The following is a 19,206-nucleotide window of genomic DNA, read 5'->3' on the forward strand; positions in this document are numbered from 1 at the left end:
GTTGATTTGAAATGGTAATGCCTGCGTCTAAAGCTATTTGAAAGGTCAATGACCTACAGTATATCACCCCTCTGTAAGTCAAATGAAAAAGTTAGTATTAATGCTCATCCAAGCTAGTGCTACTGTCGTTATCTCAGATTTCCAGTGAGAGTCAAAAACCTATTTCAAAGTGAACGAAGATAAGAGGCAAAAGGAAGACAATTGATATCTGGGCTCCTGAGTGGCGCAGCAGTCTAAGGCACCGCATCTCAGTGCTAGAGGGGTCACTGCAGTTCCTCGTTCGAATCCAGGCTGCATCACATCCGACTGTGATTGGGAGTCCATAGGGCGGCGTATAATTGGCCCAGCGTCGGCTGGGGTAGGCCATCACTGTAAATAATAATTTGTTCTTAACTGACTTGCCTGGTTAAATAAAAAATGTAATCATTGTACCATGTAAGACCATCGTCCCAATTAGCTGAAGACGTTCAATGTAAAAAAACAAACATGGAATAAATATAATTATAATACCCATAGATTCTCCATTTGGAATCAAAGGAACTGGGTCAAATAGATCCCTCTGATAGTGGTCTACCTTTGTTCAAGAGCCCCAGCTGTTGCTTGAGCAGATTTTTCTGCAACTGGAGCACACTTCCAGAGGTGTCCTCCATGATACTACACTGTGTAAGAAAATATATAGCCTACACTATATATACATGTGTATGTGGACACCCCTTCAAATTAGTGGATTCAGCTATTTCAGTCACACCCGTTGCTGAACGGTGTATAAAATCGAGCACACAGCCATGCAATCTCCATAGACAGACATTGGCAGTAGAATGGCCTTACTGAAGAGCTCAGTGACTTTCAACGTGGCACCGGCATAGGATGCCACCTTTCCAACAAGTCAGTTTGTCAAATGTCTGCCCTGCTAGAGCTGCTAAGTGATGTTATTGTGAAGTGGAAACCTCTAGGAGTAACAACGGCTCAGCCGCGAAGTGGTAGGCCACACAAGCTCACAGAATGGGATCGGTGCGCAAAGAGTAAAAATCATCTGTCCTTCATTGCAACACTTACTACCGAGTTCCAAACTTCCTCTGGAAGCAACGTCAGCACAGTAACTGTTTGTCGGGAGCTTCATGAAATGGGGTTCTATAGGCAAGCAGCTGCACACAAGCCTAAGATCACCATTCGCCAAGCGTTGGCTGGAGTGGTGTAAAGCTCGCCGCCATTGGACTCTGTAGCAGTGGAAACGCGTTCTCTGGAGTGAGGAATCCTACTACTCCGGCTCTGACGCTCGTCGGATGTTGCAGGGCTGGAAAAATATTATGGACTACAGCCGCGAGCTGCCCAGTGACGCGAGCCTACCAGATGAGCGAAATGCCTTTCATGCTCGCTTCGAGGCAAGCAACACTGAAGCATGCATGAGAGCACCAGCTGTTCCGGACGACTGTGTGATCCCGCTCTCCGTAGCCGATGTGAGCAAGACCTTTAAACAGGTCAACATTCATAAAGCCGTGGGGCCAGACGGATTACCAGGACCTGTACTCAGAGCATGAGCGGACCAACTGGCAAGTGTCCTCACTGACATTTTCAACCTCTTCCTGACCGAATCTGTAATGCCTACATGTTTCAAACAGACCACCATAGTCCCTGTGCCCAAGAAGCGAAGGTAACCTGCCTAAATGATTAACGCCCCGTAGCACTCACGTCGTTAGCCATGAAGTGCTTTGATAGGCTGGTCATGGCTCACATAACACCATCATGCTGGAAACCCTAGACCCACTCCAATTTGCATACCGCCCCAATAGATCCACAGATGACGCAATCTCAATCACACTCCATACTGCCCTTTCCCACCTGGACAAAAGGAACACCTTTGTGAGAATGCTGTTCATTTACTACAGCTCAGCGTTCAACACCATAGTGCCCCCAAAGCTCATCACTAAGCTAAGGACACTGGGGCTAAACACCTCCCTCTGCAACTGGATCCTTAACTTGCTGACTGGCTACACCCAGGTTGTAAGGGTAGGCAACAACACATGTGCCATGCTGATCCTCAACACTGGGAACCCTCAGGGGTGTGTGCTTAGTCCCCTCCTGTACTCCCTGTTCACTTACGACTGTGTGGCCAAGCACGACTCCAACACCATCATTAAGTTTGCTGACGACACAACAGTGGTAGGCCTGGCAGAGTCCTGGCAGTGTTGTGCCAGGACAACATCCTCTCCCTCAATGTGAGCCAGACAAAGGAGATGATTTGGGACTATAGGAAAAGGAGGGCCGAACAGGCCCCCATTCTCATCGACGGGGCTGATATGGAGCGGGTTGAGAGTTTCAAGTTCCTTGGTGTCCACATTACCAAAGAACTATCATGGTCCAAACCCACCAAGACAGTTGTGAAGAGGACACGACAACACCTCTTCCCCCTCAGGAGACTGAAAAGATTTGGCATGGGTCCCCAGATCCTCAAAATGTTCTACAGCTGCACCATCGAGAGCATCCTGACCGGTTGCATCACCGCCTGGTATGGCAACTGCTCGGCATCTGACCCTACAGTGGGTAGTGCATACACATCCAGGACCTATATACTAGGCTGTGTCAGAGGAAGGCCCCAAAAATTGTCAAAGACTCCAGTCACCCAAGTCACAGACTGTTTTCTCTGCTACCGCACGGCAAGCGCTACCGGAGCACCAAGTCTAGGACCAAAGGCTCCTTAACACCTTCTACCCCCAAGCCTAAGACTGCTGAACAATTATTGTATATAGCCTCATTGTTGTTATGTATTTTTTTTTACTTTAGTTTATTTAGTAAATATTTTCTTACTTCTTTTTCTTGAACTGCATTGTTGGTTAAGGGCTTGTAAGTAAGCATTTCACAGTAAGGTCCTGTTGTATTCAGTGCATGTGACAAATACAATTTGATTTGATTTGAATCACGCTTCACCATCTGGCAGTCCGACGGACGAATCTGGGTTTAGGAGAATGCTCCCTGCCCCAATGCATAGTGCGAACTGTAAAGATTGGTGGAGGATGAATAATTATCTGGGCTGTTTTTATTGTTCGGGCTATGCCCCTTAGTTCTAGTGAAGGGAAATCTTAACGCTACAGCATACAATGACATTCTATACGATTCTGTGCTTCCAACGTTGTGGCATCAGTATGACAATGCCCCCGTGCACAAAGCGAGGTCCATATAGAAATGGTTTGTCGAGATTAGTGTGGAAGAACAGGGCCTGCACAGAGCCCTGACCTCAACCCCATCGAACACCTTTGTGATGAATTGGAACGCAGACTGCAAGCCAGGCCTAATCGCCCAACATCTGTGCCCGACCTCACTAATGCTCGTGGTTGAATGGGAATAAGACCCTGCAGAAATGTTCCAATTTCTAGTGGAATGCCTTCCCAGAAGAGTGGATGCTCTTATAGCAACAAAGGGGGGACCAACTCCATATTAATGCCCATGACTTTGGAATGAGCTGTTCGATGAGCAGGTATCCACATACCTTTGGTCATGTAGTGAATATTAACAACCTTATTGTTTTACTGTCAATGGGTTAAAAGCAAAACAAGAGTCCAGAAACAACACCTTACACCCACGTTGTGTGACAGACTGCAGACTCTCACTGCCTCTTCCACCCCTATAATGCCATTGATTTATCGGATTGGGCGTGTCTGGCAGGCTGGGCATGCCATGTGCTCTAGTTTAGAACCATTCTGCAACCTCCCAAGCGCGAGCGTAGCTGCGAACGTGGCCTACGGACGGTCAGTAACAAGCTGTATCTTTGTTTGTTTGTTCTGTGGCTGGGGTCGGCATGGCAGATAGATCAGATGGTAGCGTTAGGGCAACTGATATTGTAAATGATGATATGACCAGTGATGATCAGCTATTTACACCTGTTGTAAATAGGAGGAACAGGAGTAAGAGAGGGTGATGGAGGGACGAACACTGCTGGGGAAACCATGAGAGTGTTGAGAGTAGATCTGTAAAGCGCAGGACCACTAGACAAAGAGGTTGGAGTAGAAAGTTGTAAAGTCATGGTAGTGTTCCCAGAACCAGCAAGTAAGTACTTCCATCCTTTGCATTTGACAAAAAAATAATTTGGGAAGAGATTGGGGTTATTAATGACTTTCCGAGCCAACACTCTCTTTCCCTGAGAGACTATCATGCTATCAAATGTCAAATTATTCTTCAAAGTTTTAAAAGCATTATCACAATCATTGATGGCTTTATTACAAACTTCAGGCACCTTTTAACTATCGTCTACCACCTGTATACTTACAGTACCAGTCAAAGGTTTGGACACACCTACTCATTCAAGGGTTTTTCTTTATTTGTACTATTTTCTACATTGCAGAATAATAGTGAAGACATCAAAACTATGAAATATATTGGGTATCATATAGTAACCAATAAAAGTGTTAAACAAATTATTCAGAGTAGTTACCATTTGCCTTGATGACAGCTATGCACACTCTTGGCATTCTCTCAACCAGCCTCATAAGGAATGCTTTTCCAACAGTCTTGAAAGAGTTCCCACATGTGCTGAGCACTTGTTGGCTGCTTTTCCTTCAGTCTGACGTCCAACTCATCCCACACCTTTTCAATTGGGTTGAGGTCGGGTAATTGTGGAGGCCAGGTCGTCTGATGCAGCACTCCATCATTCTCCTTGGTCAAATAGCCTTTAGACAGCCTGGAGGTGTGTTTTGGGTCATTGTCCTGTTGATAAACAAATGATTATCCTTTGTCAGAGACTCCAGTCACCCTAGTTATAGACTTTTTTTCATTGCTACCACACAGCAAGAGGTACCGGAGTGCCAAGTCTTGGACCAAAAGGCTCCTCAACAGCTTCTACCCCCAAGCTTCTACCCCCAACCATTCATAAAATCGCCACTGGATAGTTTACATTGACACACTGACTCGGTACCGGTGCCAGATATAGTATATACTGTAGCCTCGTTATTGTTATTCTTATTGTGTTACTTTTTATTATTACTTTTTATTTTAGTCTACTTGGTAAATATTTTCAACTTCTTGAACTGCACTGTTGGTTATTAAGGGCTTGTAAGTAAACATTTCACTGTAAAGTCTACACTTGTTGTATTCGGCGCATGTAACAAATAAAGTTTGATTTGACTAAACGCAAACCATATAGGATGGCGTATCGCTGTAGAATGCTGTGGTAGCCATACTGGTTAAGTGTGCCTTGAATTCTAAATACATCACAGACAATGTCACCAGCAAAGCACCCCCATACCATCCCACCTTCTCCTCCATGCTTCACGGTGGGAACCACACATGTGGAGATCATCCGTTCACCTACTCTGCATCTCACAAAGACACGGCGGTTGGAACCAAAAATCTCAGATTTGATCTCATCAGACCAAAGGACAGATTTCCACCGGTCTAATGTCCATTGCTCATGTTTCTTGGCCCAAGCAAGTCTTCTTCTTATTGGTGTCCTTGAGTAGTGGATTCTTTGCAGCAATTCGACCATGAAGGCCTGATTCACGCAGTCTCCTCTGAACAGTTGATGTTGAGATGTGTCTATTACTTGAACTCTGTGAAGCATTTATTTGGGCTGCAATCTGAGGTTCAGTTAACTCTCATAAACTTATCCTCTGCAGCAGAGGTAACGGGGTCCTCCGTCTTTCTGAGAGCCAATTTCATCATAGCGCTTGATGGTTTTTGCGACTGCACGTGAAAGTTCTTGAAATTTTCCAGATTGACTGACCTTCATGTCTTAAAGTAATGATGGACTGTTGTTTCCCTTTGCTTATTTGAGCTGTTCTTGCCATACTATGTGTCAAGGTGTGCTACTGGTGGAGAAGTCAGGAGAGCAGAGAGTTGTGAACAGACGCACACTTTATTAAGGCAGAGGCAAATAAAACAGTCAGACGCCACTGCGTCCAAACCTCCAGCCAAAGGTAAAAGTGCTTATGGGCGAAACTGTCACAAAAAAATTACCAAATGCTGTACAATCAACATCCCTCGTGAAAAGCCACGTAATGGCCTGGCGCATACACACGAACATGTAACAAAAACAATTTCACACAAAGACATGGAGGTGAACAGAGGAATAAATATCTGCAGTGTGATTAGGGAATAACAACCAGGAGTGCAGGGAACAAGACAAAACTAATGCAACAATGGACAAATGGAGCGGCAATGGCTAGAAAGCCGGTGCCGGAACAAGGAGAGGAGCCAACTTTGGAGGAAGTCGTGACACTATGGACTTGGTCTTTTACCAAATAGGGCTATCTTATGTATACGCCCCTACCTCGTCATAACACAACTGATTGGCTCAAACAAACGCATTAAGAAGGAAAGAAATTCCATAAATTAACTTAACAAGGCACATGTTTTAATTGAAATGCATTCCCGGTGACTACCCCATGAAGCTTGTTGAGAGAATGCCAAGAGTGTGCAAAGCAAAGGGTGGCTACTTTGAAGAATCTCAAATATAAAATATATTTGGATTTGTTTAACACATGTTTGGTTACTATATGATTGATTCCATATGTGTTATTTCATAGTTTCGATGTCTTCACTATTATTCTACAATGTAGAAAATAGCAAAAATAAAGAAAAACCCTTGAATGAGAAGGTGTGTCCGAACTTTTGAGTGATACTGTACTTCAAGATCTATGTTGCATGTGACTGGAAAATGATCACTACCTATTGTGGATTCTATCTTTGCAATGTAAGATCTAAGCATGACAATGCAGCTTTAGTCACATTCATCCATGTCCCCCGAACATAATTTATACCAACTAGTCCCCTTCGCTCCATAAAGTCTTCAGCCACTAAACCATTAGCATCTGTGGTATTGCTGCCCCACAAACTGTTATGCACACCGAAATCTCCACACCATACTGTATCTCATTATCACCTTTACTGGATATCGCAACTAGATTCAGATATGGGTTTTACAACCCAGATACGGGTTTTCAGAGACAGGTTTACAAGGATTATGGTAGTATTAAACAATGTGATATTACCCCCTTCTCTACAAATCTCCAGTGCCACACATTCACGTTCTTTGAAACCATGAATCTCTCTAAGTGCTACATCTTCTTTAATTAATGAAAACCACCACCTAAAACACTAATTTCTATCACTTCTCACAGAGATAAACCCAGGTATAATAGAATCCAATTGAGATTTAAACCATGTTTCCTGTTTCACACATCACGTCCTGTAAAACATCTAAATCATATACACACTTCTTAAATTCTTGTCCATTGGCAATCAAACTCCTAGCACTCCATTAAACAACATGAAACACCATAATACTGTTACTATTATTATTAATACTATGTATTATGCTGATCATCAATTTTGGTTCAGCATCCAATGTATCATTTCTACATAACTTCAGAAATCCTCAGAATATCTTTGGCTGCCTTCACTAATTATTTTATTTGTGCAGTCCTGTTCTTACCTGGAGCAGTCATATTGATTGCCCTACACATGAAGGCCAAGAAGTGTACACAATCTTCTACCATGATCTTTCTATGTAATCAAGCATTTATGCTCGCATATCACATTAACAATCGGGCTGAGTTTCCACAGGCGTCCTAGGAGCGGCCACTATCTGCTAATGTGTTGTATTTGGAGTATTTTGAACACTAGGTTTGCTATTCGCTTTCCAAATAGTCTCAGCATAGGATACGTTGTTTGTAATTGTGTACCTCTGTGCTTCTATGGCTTTCTGTTGTACTTCAAATCTGTCCTCACAGTTATAACATTTAACTCTAGCATCAGGCCCACATTTCCCATACACGTGACCCTACCACACTTTGCACTTCTCATTTTACCTTTGCACACATTAGCAACATGCTCCATCCGTTGGCACTTGAAGCACAGAAGTGGAGGCGGCACGTACTCTCTAACCGGATAACTGAGGGATCCTAGCTGCACCCTATTCTGCAGCTTCCCTTCTAATTGTAACAGTACAGTTGTAGTGTCCACTCGACTGCCACTTCTTTTGCTTTTCATCCTTTTCGCGTCAATAACTTTTCCTCCTTTCAGGGAAGCCTTAACTTCTTCCATTTCCATTGGCATTCCAACAATTACTACTCTCATTTGAGACATAGTACTGGGAATGTGACATTCCACCCGACCCCCATTTAGTAGGTTCAATTTCAAAACTTTCTCTTGCTGAATTGTACTGTTTGCAGTGATCAGGACCTTCCCCTAACCCAGCGATTGGACATCCTTAAGAGCACCAAGAAAGGTGCATGGCAGGAATTCTGTTATTCTATAGGAAGGATAACAATTGGGGGATGTGTGGAAAATGTTAAAGAGGATGATGGGGAAAGGAAGACAGTACAGATAACTATGTTAGTTGGGGATGATGTTGTGGCTTTTTCAAACAAAGAAAAAGCAGATGCTCTAGGAAGAGATTTTGCAGCAGTGCAATAAAGTTCACAATCTAAGTGATGAAGAAAAAGCTAAGAACGCATGAAGATCTATACCGTAAGAAATGTGATTCTGGATTATCTCTGGATGCTGAATTCGCCACGTTTGAAATAATGAGGTCTTTGGTTGCACTGCTCCAGGTGAGGATTGATTATACAACATTTTGTTTAAATATTTGCCTACAGAAGATTTAGGAAATATTTTGATTTTATTTAACAAAATATGGAGGACAGGAGTGCTATCATCAGGATCTGCATATTCTTTTTGTGAAGCCTGGTAAAGATCCATCCAATCCTGCTAGTTATAGACCTCGACAACCACTGTGATTATTATTATTTGACCCTGCTGGTCATCTATGGACATTTGAACATCTTGCCCATGTTCTTTTATAATCTCCATCTGGCACAGCCAGAAGACGACTGGCTACCACTCATAGCCTGGTTCCTCTCTAGGTTTCTTCCTAGGTTCTGTTCTTTATAGGGAGTTTTTCCCAGCCACCGTGCTTCTACACCTGCATTGCTTGCTATGTGGGGTTTTAGGCTGGGTTTCTGTACAGCACTTTGTGACATCAGCTGATGTAAGAAGGGGTTTATAAATAAATTGTATTGATTGATTGATTGATTGATTGATTGATTGATTGATTGATTGATTGATTGATTTATTGATTGATTGATTGATAGTGCACTTGCATCAAATCTCTGTAAATTAATGGAAAAGTTGATTGTACGAAGATTGATGTATTATCTGGAACATAGGGGTCTATTAAGTCCACACCAGAGTGGATTCAGAAAATGAAGAACTAGCCTTGATGCATTCGTTAAACTTGGTACTGGAGGTGACCAAGGCTTAGGCAATGAAGGAAGTGATGTCAATAGTATATATATATATTTTTTTATTATTCATCCCTTTTTCTCTCCAATTTCATAGTATCCAATTGGTAGTTACAGTCTTGTCTCACCGTTGCAACTCGTGTATGGACTCGGGAGAGGCGAAGGTCGAGAGCCGTGCGTCCTCCGAAACACAACCCAACCAAGCTGCACTGCTTCTTGACACAACGCCCACTTAACCCGGAAGCCAGCTGCACCAACGTGTCTTAGGAAACACCGTACACCTGGTGACCGTGTCAGCGTGCACTGCGCCTGGCCCGCCACAGGACTTGCTAGTGCACGATGGGACAAGGACATCCCTGCCAGCCAAACCCTCCCCTAACCTGGACGATGCTGGGCCAATTGTGTGCCACCCCATGGGTCTCCCGGTCACGGCCAGCTGCAACAGAGCCTGGACTCGAACCAAGAATCTCTCGTGGCACAGTGTAGAGGCCTGCAATTTTTTAAAATCATAGGTACACTTCAACTGTGAGAGACGGAATCTAAAACAAAAATCCAGAAAATCACATTGTATGATTTTTAAGTAATTAATTTGAATTTTATTGCATGACATAGGTATTTGATCACCTACCAACCAGTAAGAATTCCGGCTCTCACAGACCTGTTAGTTTTTCTTTAAGAAGCCCTCCTGTTCTCTACTCATTACCTGTATTAACTGCACCTGTTTGAACTCATTACCTGTATAAAAGACAACTGTCCACACACTCAATCAAACAGACTCCAACCTCTCCACAATGGCCAAGACCAGATAGCTGTGTAAGGACATCAGAGATAAAATTGTAGACCTGCACAAGGCTGGGATGGGCTACAGGACAATGGGCAAGCAGCTTGGAGAGAAGGCAACAACTGTTGGCGCATTTATTAGAAAATGGAAAAAGTTCAAGATCACCCTCGGTCTGGGGCTCCATGCAAGATCTCACCTCGTGGGGCATCAATGATCATGAGGAAGGTGAGGGATCAGCCCAGAACTACACGGCAGGACCTGGTCAATGACCTGAAGAGAACTGGGACCACAGTCTCAAAGAAAACCATTAGTAACACACTACGCCGTCATGGATTAAAATCCTACAGCGCATGCAAGGTCCCCCTGCTCAAGCCAGCGCATGTCCAGGCCCGTCTGAAGTTTGCCAATGACCATCTGGATGATCCAGAGGAGGAATGGGAGAAGGTCATGTAGTCCGATGAGACAAAAATAGAGCTTTTAGGTCTAAACTCCACTCGCCGTGTTTGGAGGAAGAAGAAGGATGAGTACAACCCCAAGAACATCATCCCAACCGTGAAGCATGGAGGTGGAAACATCATTCTTTGGGGATGCTTTTCTGCAAAGGGGACAGGACGACTGCACCGTATTGAGGGGAGGATGGATGGGGCCATGTATCGCGAGATCTTGGCCAACAACCTCCTTCCCTCAGTAAGAGCATTGAAGATGGGTCATGGCTGGGTCTTCCAGCATGACAACGACCCGAAACACACAGCCAGGGCAACTAAGGAGTGGCACCGTAAGAAGCATCTCAAGGTCCTGGAGTGGCCTAGCCAGTCTCCAGACCTGAACCCAATAGAAAATATTTGGAGGGAGCTGAAAGTCCGTATTGCCCAGCGACAGCCCCGAAACCTGAAGGATCTGGAGGTCTGTATGGAGGAGTGGGCCAAAATCCCTGCTGCGGTGTGTGCAAACCTGGTCAAGAACTACAGGAAACGTATGATCTCTGTAATTGCAAACAAAGGTTTCTGTACCAAATATTAAGTTCTGCTTTTCTGATGTATCAAATACGTATGTCATGCAATAAAATGCAAATGAATTACTTAAAAATCATACAATGTGATTTCCTGGATTTTTGTTTTAGATTCCGTCTCTCACAGTTGAAGTGTACCTATGATAAAAATTACAGACCTCTACATGCTTTGTAAGTAGGAAAACCTGCAAAATCGGCAGTGTATCAAATACTTGTTCTCCCCACTGTATATTGATACTAAATATAAGAAAGTCTTAAATATTTTGAGGACAATAGTTGGGCATGATTGGGGGGGCAGATAGGCAATATTTACTGAATATTTAGATTGAGTACTTTGTATATGGTTCTGCGGCTTTTGCATCGCTGTTGCACCTTGATAGGATGCAAGCGAGGGCACTCAGGATGTGCAATGGTTCATTTAAAACTACACCGGTTGAGGCTTCACAAGTAGATACTGGGTAAATGCCACTATCCCTTAGAAGAGTTGAGCCAGCCCTGGCATACTGGATTGAAGGGTAGTATGGTAGACCATCATATACTGTCAGTACTGGAAGAGTGCTGGGAATATGAACAATATCAAAAGAGAGGTTTTGGCCCAGAGATTGGAAAAAGGGTTGATGAATATGGACTCAGATATGTTGTTATAAGGCCATCTGTGGCAATAGGAAATGTGCCACTGTGGTTTTATTCAAGACCACATGTTGATCTGAGCCTGACAGAAGAAAAGAAACAGTGGTGTGAAGAAGATAATGTAGGAACAATAGTGGGTCAATATAGTAGTAATACATTTTATTCTTGTCTTGCAGTGTATACAGATGGTTCAAAGGATCTCATGAATGGGAAGACAGGAGCAGGTGTATTCATTCCTGATTTCTATATTAATCTATGCAAGAGACTAACAAATGATTTATCTGTATATTCAACAGAAATGGTTGCTATAATTGTTGGAGTCCAATGGATAGAAGAGGCACAATCAAGAAGACTAGTAATATGTTGGGACTCTGCATCAGTTTAGTGTATTTAAGATCAGGAACGTGAGGATTTATGGGTAGAAATAATGATGCTGTTGGGCTTACAAAGACATGGTATTGAAATTCAGTTCTTTTGAATTCAGGCTCATACAGCAGTTAATGGAAATGACACAGTAGATATAATAACAAAAAGAGCAGTGAGAAAGAATATTGTGGATATAATGGTGCAGTTGGGTAGAGGGGAAAATAAAACATTGATTCGGGAAAATGGGTTTGATTGCTGGCAGAGACAATGGGATGAAAGTAGTAAGGGCAGAAATTGTTATAATACAATGAAATCTGCACGGGAGATAGTGTCATATAATGGGAACAGAAGGGAGGAGGTTATGTTGTGTAGGATGATATCAGGAATATGAGATTGAATTAATCCTTGAAATTGATAGGAAACATGGTCCTGGAATGTGTAATGGCTGTATGGTAGAGGAAATGGTTGATCATGTATTTTTATATTGTGAAATGTATGATGTAGAAAGTGAGAGGTTGTTTGATGGGGTCAGAGAGGTTGGATGGGAAATTGGAGTGGGTGGTATTTTGGGTGGGGGTAATGGGAGTTGTGAGGTTTGTTGGGAATTCTTTTTATTTTATTAGAAATTCTGGGTCAGTTAATTAAGAAAATATAGTGGTATAAATATAGTTGACGTTGGAAGTTTACATACACCTTAGCCAAATACATTTAAACTCAGTTTTTCACAATTCCTGACATTTAATCATAGTAAAAATGTCCTGTTTTAGGTCAGTTAGGATCACCACTTTATTTTAAGAACGTGAAATGTCAGAATAATAGTAGAGAGAATTATTTATTTCAGATTTTATTTCTTTCATCACATTCCCAGTGGGTCAGAAGTTAGCCTTCCACAAGCTTCCCACAATAAGTTGGGTGAATTTTGGCCCATTCCTCCTGACAGAGCTGGTGTAACTGAGTCAGGTTTGTAGGCCTCCTTGCTCGCACACTCTTTTTCAGTCCTGCCCACAAATTTTCCATAGGTTTGAGGTCAGAGCTTTCTGATGGCCACTCCAATACTTTGACTTTGTTGTCCTTAATAAGCCATTTGCCACAACTTTGGAAGAATGCTTGGGTCATTGTCCATTTGGAAGATCCATTTCCCACCAAGCTTTAAATTCCTGACTCATGTCTTGAGATGTTGCTTTAATATATCCACATAATATTCCATCCTCATGATGCCATTTATTTTGGGAAGTGCACCAGTCCCTCCTGCAGCAAAGCACCCCCACAACATGATGCTGTGATAGGTGAGAATTGTCTGTTCATTGAATGATTAGAATATTCCGGCCTGAAACATATAATTGTATGGAATTGATTAGAATGTATAAAATCATAATCAATAAATGTGTAGTCCAGTTAACCCACTGTTCCTAGGCCGTCATTGAAAATAAGAATTTGTTCTTAACTGACTTGCCTAGTTAAATAAAGGTTAAAAAATAACAAATTTAAACACAGACTGTCTGAGCTTGGTGCCGACCTGACTAGAGATTTGGGAGAGAACGGGGAGTACGTCTCAAGGACAAGGTCACTATCTCTGTCGGCTGGGTAGTGAGACAGACCGTGTGTGTGTAGCAGGACATGTGTGTGCATGTGTGTGTGGATATGTGCGTCTGTTTGTGTGAATGTGTGGGCGTGAGAAGTCAGTATAAAATGAATTGTTTTGTATTCTTGACTTCAGAACGTTCCGTGAATAAACCTTTTTGACTATTTAGCTGGGTCAAACGTCTGTTTCATTCGACCAGGATCTTACAAATTATGGTTTGCAGACAGAGAGTAATATAATGAAATTGGGTGATGTATCTGGAGAACATAATTCTCTTATCATGCTGCCACCCCCGTGCTTCACGGTTGGGACATGTTCTTCGGCTTGCAATATTCCCCCCTTTTCCTCCAAACATAACAATGGTCATTATGGCCAAACAGTTTTATTTTTGTTTCATCCGCCCAGAGGACATTTCTCCAAAAAGTACCATATTTGTCCCCATGTGCAGTTGCAAACCGTAGTCTGGCTTTTTTTATGGTGGTTTTGGAGCAGTGGCTTCTTCCTTGCTGAGCGGCCTTTCAGGTTATGTCAATATAAGACTTGTTTTACTGTGGATATAGATACTTTTGTACCTGTTTCCTCCATCATCTTCACAAGGACCTTTGCTGTTGTTCTGGGATTGATTCGCACTTTTCGCACCAAAGTACGTTCATCTCTAGGAGACAGAATGCATCTCCTTCCTGAGCGGTATGACGGCTGCGTGGTCCCATGGTGTTTATACTTGCGTACTATTGTTTGTACAGATGAACGTGATACCTTCAGGCATTTGGAAATTGCTCCCAAGGATGAACCAGACTTGTGGAGGTCTACAATTTGTTTTCTGAGGTCTTGGCTGATTTCTTTTGATTTTCCCACTTGTCAAGCAAAGGGGCACTGAGTTTGAAGGTAGGCCTTGAAATACATCCACAGGTACACCTCCAATTGACTCAAATTACGTCAATTAGTCCATCCAAAGCTTCTAAAGCCATGACATTAATTTTCTGGATTTTTCCAAGCGGTTTAAAGGCACAGTCAATTTAGTGTATGTAAACTTCTGACCCACTGGAATTGTGATAAATAATCTGTCTGTAAACAGATAATCTGTCTGTAAAAAATTGTTGGAAAAATTACTTGTGTCATGCACAAAGTAGATGTCCTAACCGACTATAGTCCTATAAGTATAGTTTGTTAACAAGAAATGTGTGGAGTGGTTGAAAAACGAGTTTTATTGTCTCCAACCTAAGTGTTTGTAAACCTCCGACTTCAACTTTCGGTCGTGACCAGACTTACCCTCCAGTTCAGTAGGTGGCAGTGTATGCACATGTCAGTTGGTTGTGATTTGCCAATAAAACTGAAAGAAGAACCTCCCGCACGGAGCGAGGGACAGCAAGTGTGCCTTCTGCTGGTTAGGGTGATGCTGTGTCGAAAAAACACGTGACTGAATCGGGGAAAAAGGAATGAAAGGCTAAAAAGAAAAAGGTGAAAAAGAGCTAAAACAACACTAAGGTATGAGAAACACTTGTGGAAATGGAACAATTGTATGTATATATATAATGTTATATATTTAAACGTCAGACATAGAATTAAGTATCCTGTTTTAAGGCGAGGAAACTGTATTTGCTGACGTTGGATAATTTTCACTGTCTGGACCAAAAACATTTAGCCAGCTAGCTAGGGGCATCAAGCTAGGTGTGTGTTTGCTAGCTAACGATAGCTTTATTTCAGTAGTTGGATTGGCTAGCTGGTACTATTTTCAAGGGGAGTTATTGGTAACGTTGCATCCTTGTGCTGGTGACGTGTCAAATCTAAGCCATTGAAAGTATAGCTGGCTAACGTTATTCCTGAAACATTCATTTATTGGTACTTAAAGGCCGTTTTTTTCCCTGTGGTGTGAGACTGTCCTTTTGTTTTCGAAATTACAGTGTAAGATTTGCGGTGTTTTTCTAGCTCCAGCGGAGGGAAAGGGGATGGTGAATTCTGACCTGCGATGCTGTTGTGAGATCAAACAGGCCTGCGGTAAAGGGTTCACCAACTGGATATGAGAGCGATCTGTGAGTACATCCCTAGTCTACATCCAGTCTTCGGCGCTATTGACTGAAAATGCTGTTAAATGTAAAACACTTTTTTTGCACCACTACCCTGTTGTGATACATAAAACATGTATCACTGATTAGACTTATCTGGAAAGGTTAAATATATATGGCAGAGCACTCACTTTTACCTGTTCAATCATTATAACATCGGTGCCAATACACCAGCGTTTCCCAAACTCGGTCCTCGGGATTTTAAAAATATATTGTTTTGCCCTAGCACTACACAGCTGATTCAAATAATCAAGTTGATGAGCTCCCCATACTGCTGACCTGGGCAAAAACCAAAACATGCACCCCTTGGGGTCCCCAAGACAGTGTTTGAGGAACGCTGCATTAAGCTAAGTTGCTCTAGCTAGCAGAGATCGTTACAGTGACCTCTTGCATGACCCCTGTCTTTGTTTGCAAGCTACAGTACTTGTAAACTACAAATGGGCAGGTATAGGACTTGTGAGCTGTTTAATTGGTTTACAGTAGGCTAATCCTAGATGCCTCTGACCTGTGTTGTGAGAGGTGTGTATACCTAAGCAATTAGTGAATTCATCTTATTGATGAGCTGGACTAGTACCCAAATGCTGTATTGTGATTTAAAATATATTTTTTTTAAAAATTTTTAAGAACACTCCTGTGGAGAAGGTGTGATGAAGCTGAATGAACGTAGTGTGGCTCACTATGCCACCTGTGACTCGCCGCCAGACAAGACAGGCTTCCTCTTCAAGAAAGGGGAGCGAAACACAGCCTACCACCGGCGTTGGTTGATCCTGAAGGGCAACATGCTGTTCTACTTTGAGGAGCGTGAGAGCCGGGAACCCATCGGCGTCATCGTGTTGGAGGGCTGCACCGTAGAGCTCTGCGAGTCAGCTGAGGAGTTCGCCTTTGCCATCAAGTTTGACTGCGCCAAGGCGCGTGTCTACAAGATGGCGGCAGAGAACCAGGCGGCCATGGAGTCGTGGGTTAAGGCTCTGTCGCGAGCCAGCTTCGACTACATGCGGCTGGTGGTGCGGGAGTTGGAGAGGCAGCTGGAAGAAATCCAGGAGGGGGCTGCTGGGCTGCAGGGCAGGCCCAAGTCCTCCAAGAAGGCTGGGGGGGTGTCACGCTCCAAATCAGGAGCATCATTCAGCGCTTCCCACGTGCCCTCTACCCAGGTTACAGGTGCAGTGCTCGCACAGGGTTCGGCTCATGCTCGCAGCCTTCAGGAGGAGGTGCAGCTCCCGTCAGGCACCTCTAAAGAGAACGGGGTGGCCTGGAGCAAGCCTTCTGCTCTGGTCAATGGGTTTGGTGAGGGCCCCCACTCTGGTGTGCCGTGGGAGGGAAATGGGAATGGAGGGGGCGATGGGTTCAGGCCTCCGCCCGTCCCTCCGCGCAGGAGGGGTGCATCTCTTGAGAGTCCTGTCTCCCCCGGGACTGGGTGCTTCTCCAAACTTCACGACTGGTACGGAAAAGAGGTGGCTGAACTGAGGGTGGAGTGGCTTCAGAGCCATTGAGGCGCCCCTCCCTCCCCCTCACCTCACAGCCCAGCTGTTAGCCATTATTAGAAAGGGCACTTGTCACTTCGCAGGATTGTTTCACCCCGAAATACCTTGATTTTAATGCCAGAGAGCGTGTCCTTAAAATTCCAAACCCTTGGGGCAGTCTGTGGAGCTGGTTGATTTTCTAAAAGCAGCACTTTCCTGGTATTTTTAGGTCTTGTGGGCCAGTGGGAATATGATGTGTTGTCCTATGACTGTCTGTCACTACATTTCTATGAGTCTATGGTACATTTTGGATGTTTATTTTAAATTTTTAAAGGAAAATCTTTGTATTTACTGTCTTTTTTGTTGTAGTTTTTTTCCAATCAGAAACTGATAACTTATCACTTTCTCTATCATTGTTGTGTTCTACCATTGTTATATTCACAAAAGAAAGGATGACCCCTGATTGTTACTGAATTGAGTGTCTTTGACACATAATAGAAATCAGTACATATACATAGTTGAGAAAATGCATTTCATTCCATTTCACCGGAGGTTTTGAAAGGGGGACCATTGAAGAAGGAACACCGGTGCATTCATTCTTTATACCACATTAATTTTGCTCAAGCAATGGTTTACATATTTAGAACATTCTTCTCTCTCTTTTTAACCTGTGCCTTATGATTTTCCTCCCAAACCTGTCGTTGACAGTAATCTAATAATAAGTGTAGGCCTACCCAATGCTTTTATCTGCCTTTCGTTTTTGCCAAACCACACCTTTAGTGCAATTTTTGTTCATTTGCGACAATGGCTCAATCCATTTGGCCAGATCTAACGCACAGTATTTTCATGAGTCACTTTTTTTATTTTTTATATATATACATTTACCGATAATGGCATAACCCAGTTTTAATGTTTTATATTTTTTAGGGGGGCCTTTTCTGTTTCCTGGTCATACCATACTAGACTGGTGGCTTTAGACAAGTCTGTTACTTGTGCCAAACATATGGTAGGACAAGGAATGGAAAATCAATTTGTGGAAAGCCAGTAAAGATCCTGAACAGGCTACAGGTGGTTGGTATAGATATGATTGTGACTGAGTGAATGATCAGTTGTATGTTATTAATTACTATGTTTAAAAAAAATCTGACACTAGGAGGACATTTTGTACTGAGTTACAGTTCCTTTTTTTTAATTCCATGACATGTGGAGTATGTCAAATTATTGGATGAGACATTGCACAGCATGACAACTCTATATCCAGTGTGCTAAAAATGGAATGATGACAACCCAATGCTTCTTTATACTTTTGTAATCTGTTTGTGGTCAACTTCATGGAAAGAACCAAAATATTTTAGTACACTACTGCCAGAAGAATGTCCTGTTTCCATGTGGCAAGATGGGATTGTGTCTCGAGACAGTAATGCAATTACCTTCAGCTGCTCACCCCTGAATGAATGAATGACTGAACTGATAATACTATGAGCATTACCTATAAGTAATTTAAACAAATCAATAAACAGCTGAAAGATTCTCTTGTTTTGTCCAGGTGTGTGTCCTTGATTTCAATGTTCGAATGAATACATTTGTTCATGTTGGGCTGTTTTCCTCTCTTGAATTGGAAACGTTTTTTCATGCTAAACTGATTCCAATTTCTGTGTTGGCAGCGTAGCCTAGTGGTTAGAACGTTGGACTAATAACCCGAAAGGTTGCAAGATCAAATCCCTGAGCTGACAAGGTACAAACTCTCATTTTGCCCCTGAACAAGGCAGTTAACTGTTCCTAGGCCAGTTAACCAACTGTTCCTAGGCCAGTTAACCAACTGTTCCTAGGCCAGTTAACCAACTGTTCCTAGGCCAGTTAACCAACTGTTCCTAGGCCAGTTAACCAACTGTTCCTAGGCCAGTTAACCAACTGTTCCTAGGCCAGTTAGCCCACTGTTCCTAGGCCAGTTAGCCCACTGTTCCTAGGCCAGTTAACCCACTGTTCCTAGGCCAGTTAACCCACTGTTCCTAGGCCGTCATTGAAAATAAACATTTGTTCTTAACTGACTTGCCTAGTTAAAGGTATAAAAATGTCTGTAGA

At 42.9% G+C, this 19,206-nt stretch overlaps 1 protein-coding gene across 1 annotated transcript; it reads left to right on the forward strand.

Annotated features, from left to right (window-relative positions):
* The first annotated feature begins 15,502 nt into the window (after positions 1–15,502).
* Positions 15,503–18,655, forward strand: pheta1 (PH domain containing endocytic trafficking adaptor 1). Its single transcript, XM_035756061.2, has 2 exons — positions 15,503–15,631; positions 16,289–18,655. The coding sequence occupies exon 2, from the start codon at positions 16,312–16,314 to the stop codon at positions 17,152–17,154; it is 843 nt and encodes a 280-aa protein (XP_035611954.1). The 5' UTR covers positions 15,503–15,631; positions 16,289–16,311; the 3' UTR covers positions 17,155–18,655.
* The last annotated feature ends 551 nt before the right edge of the window (positions 18,656–19,206 follow it).

Source organism: Oncorhynchus keta, chromosome 14 (genome assembly GCF_023373465.1).
Source record: "Oncorhynchus keta strain PuntledgeMale-10-30-2019 chromosome 14, Oket_V2, whole genome shotgun sequence".
NCBI classification, from domain to species: Eukaryota; Metazoa; Chordata; class Actinopteri; order Salmoniformes; family Salmonidae; genus Oncorhynchus; species Oncorhynchus keta.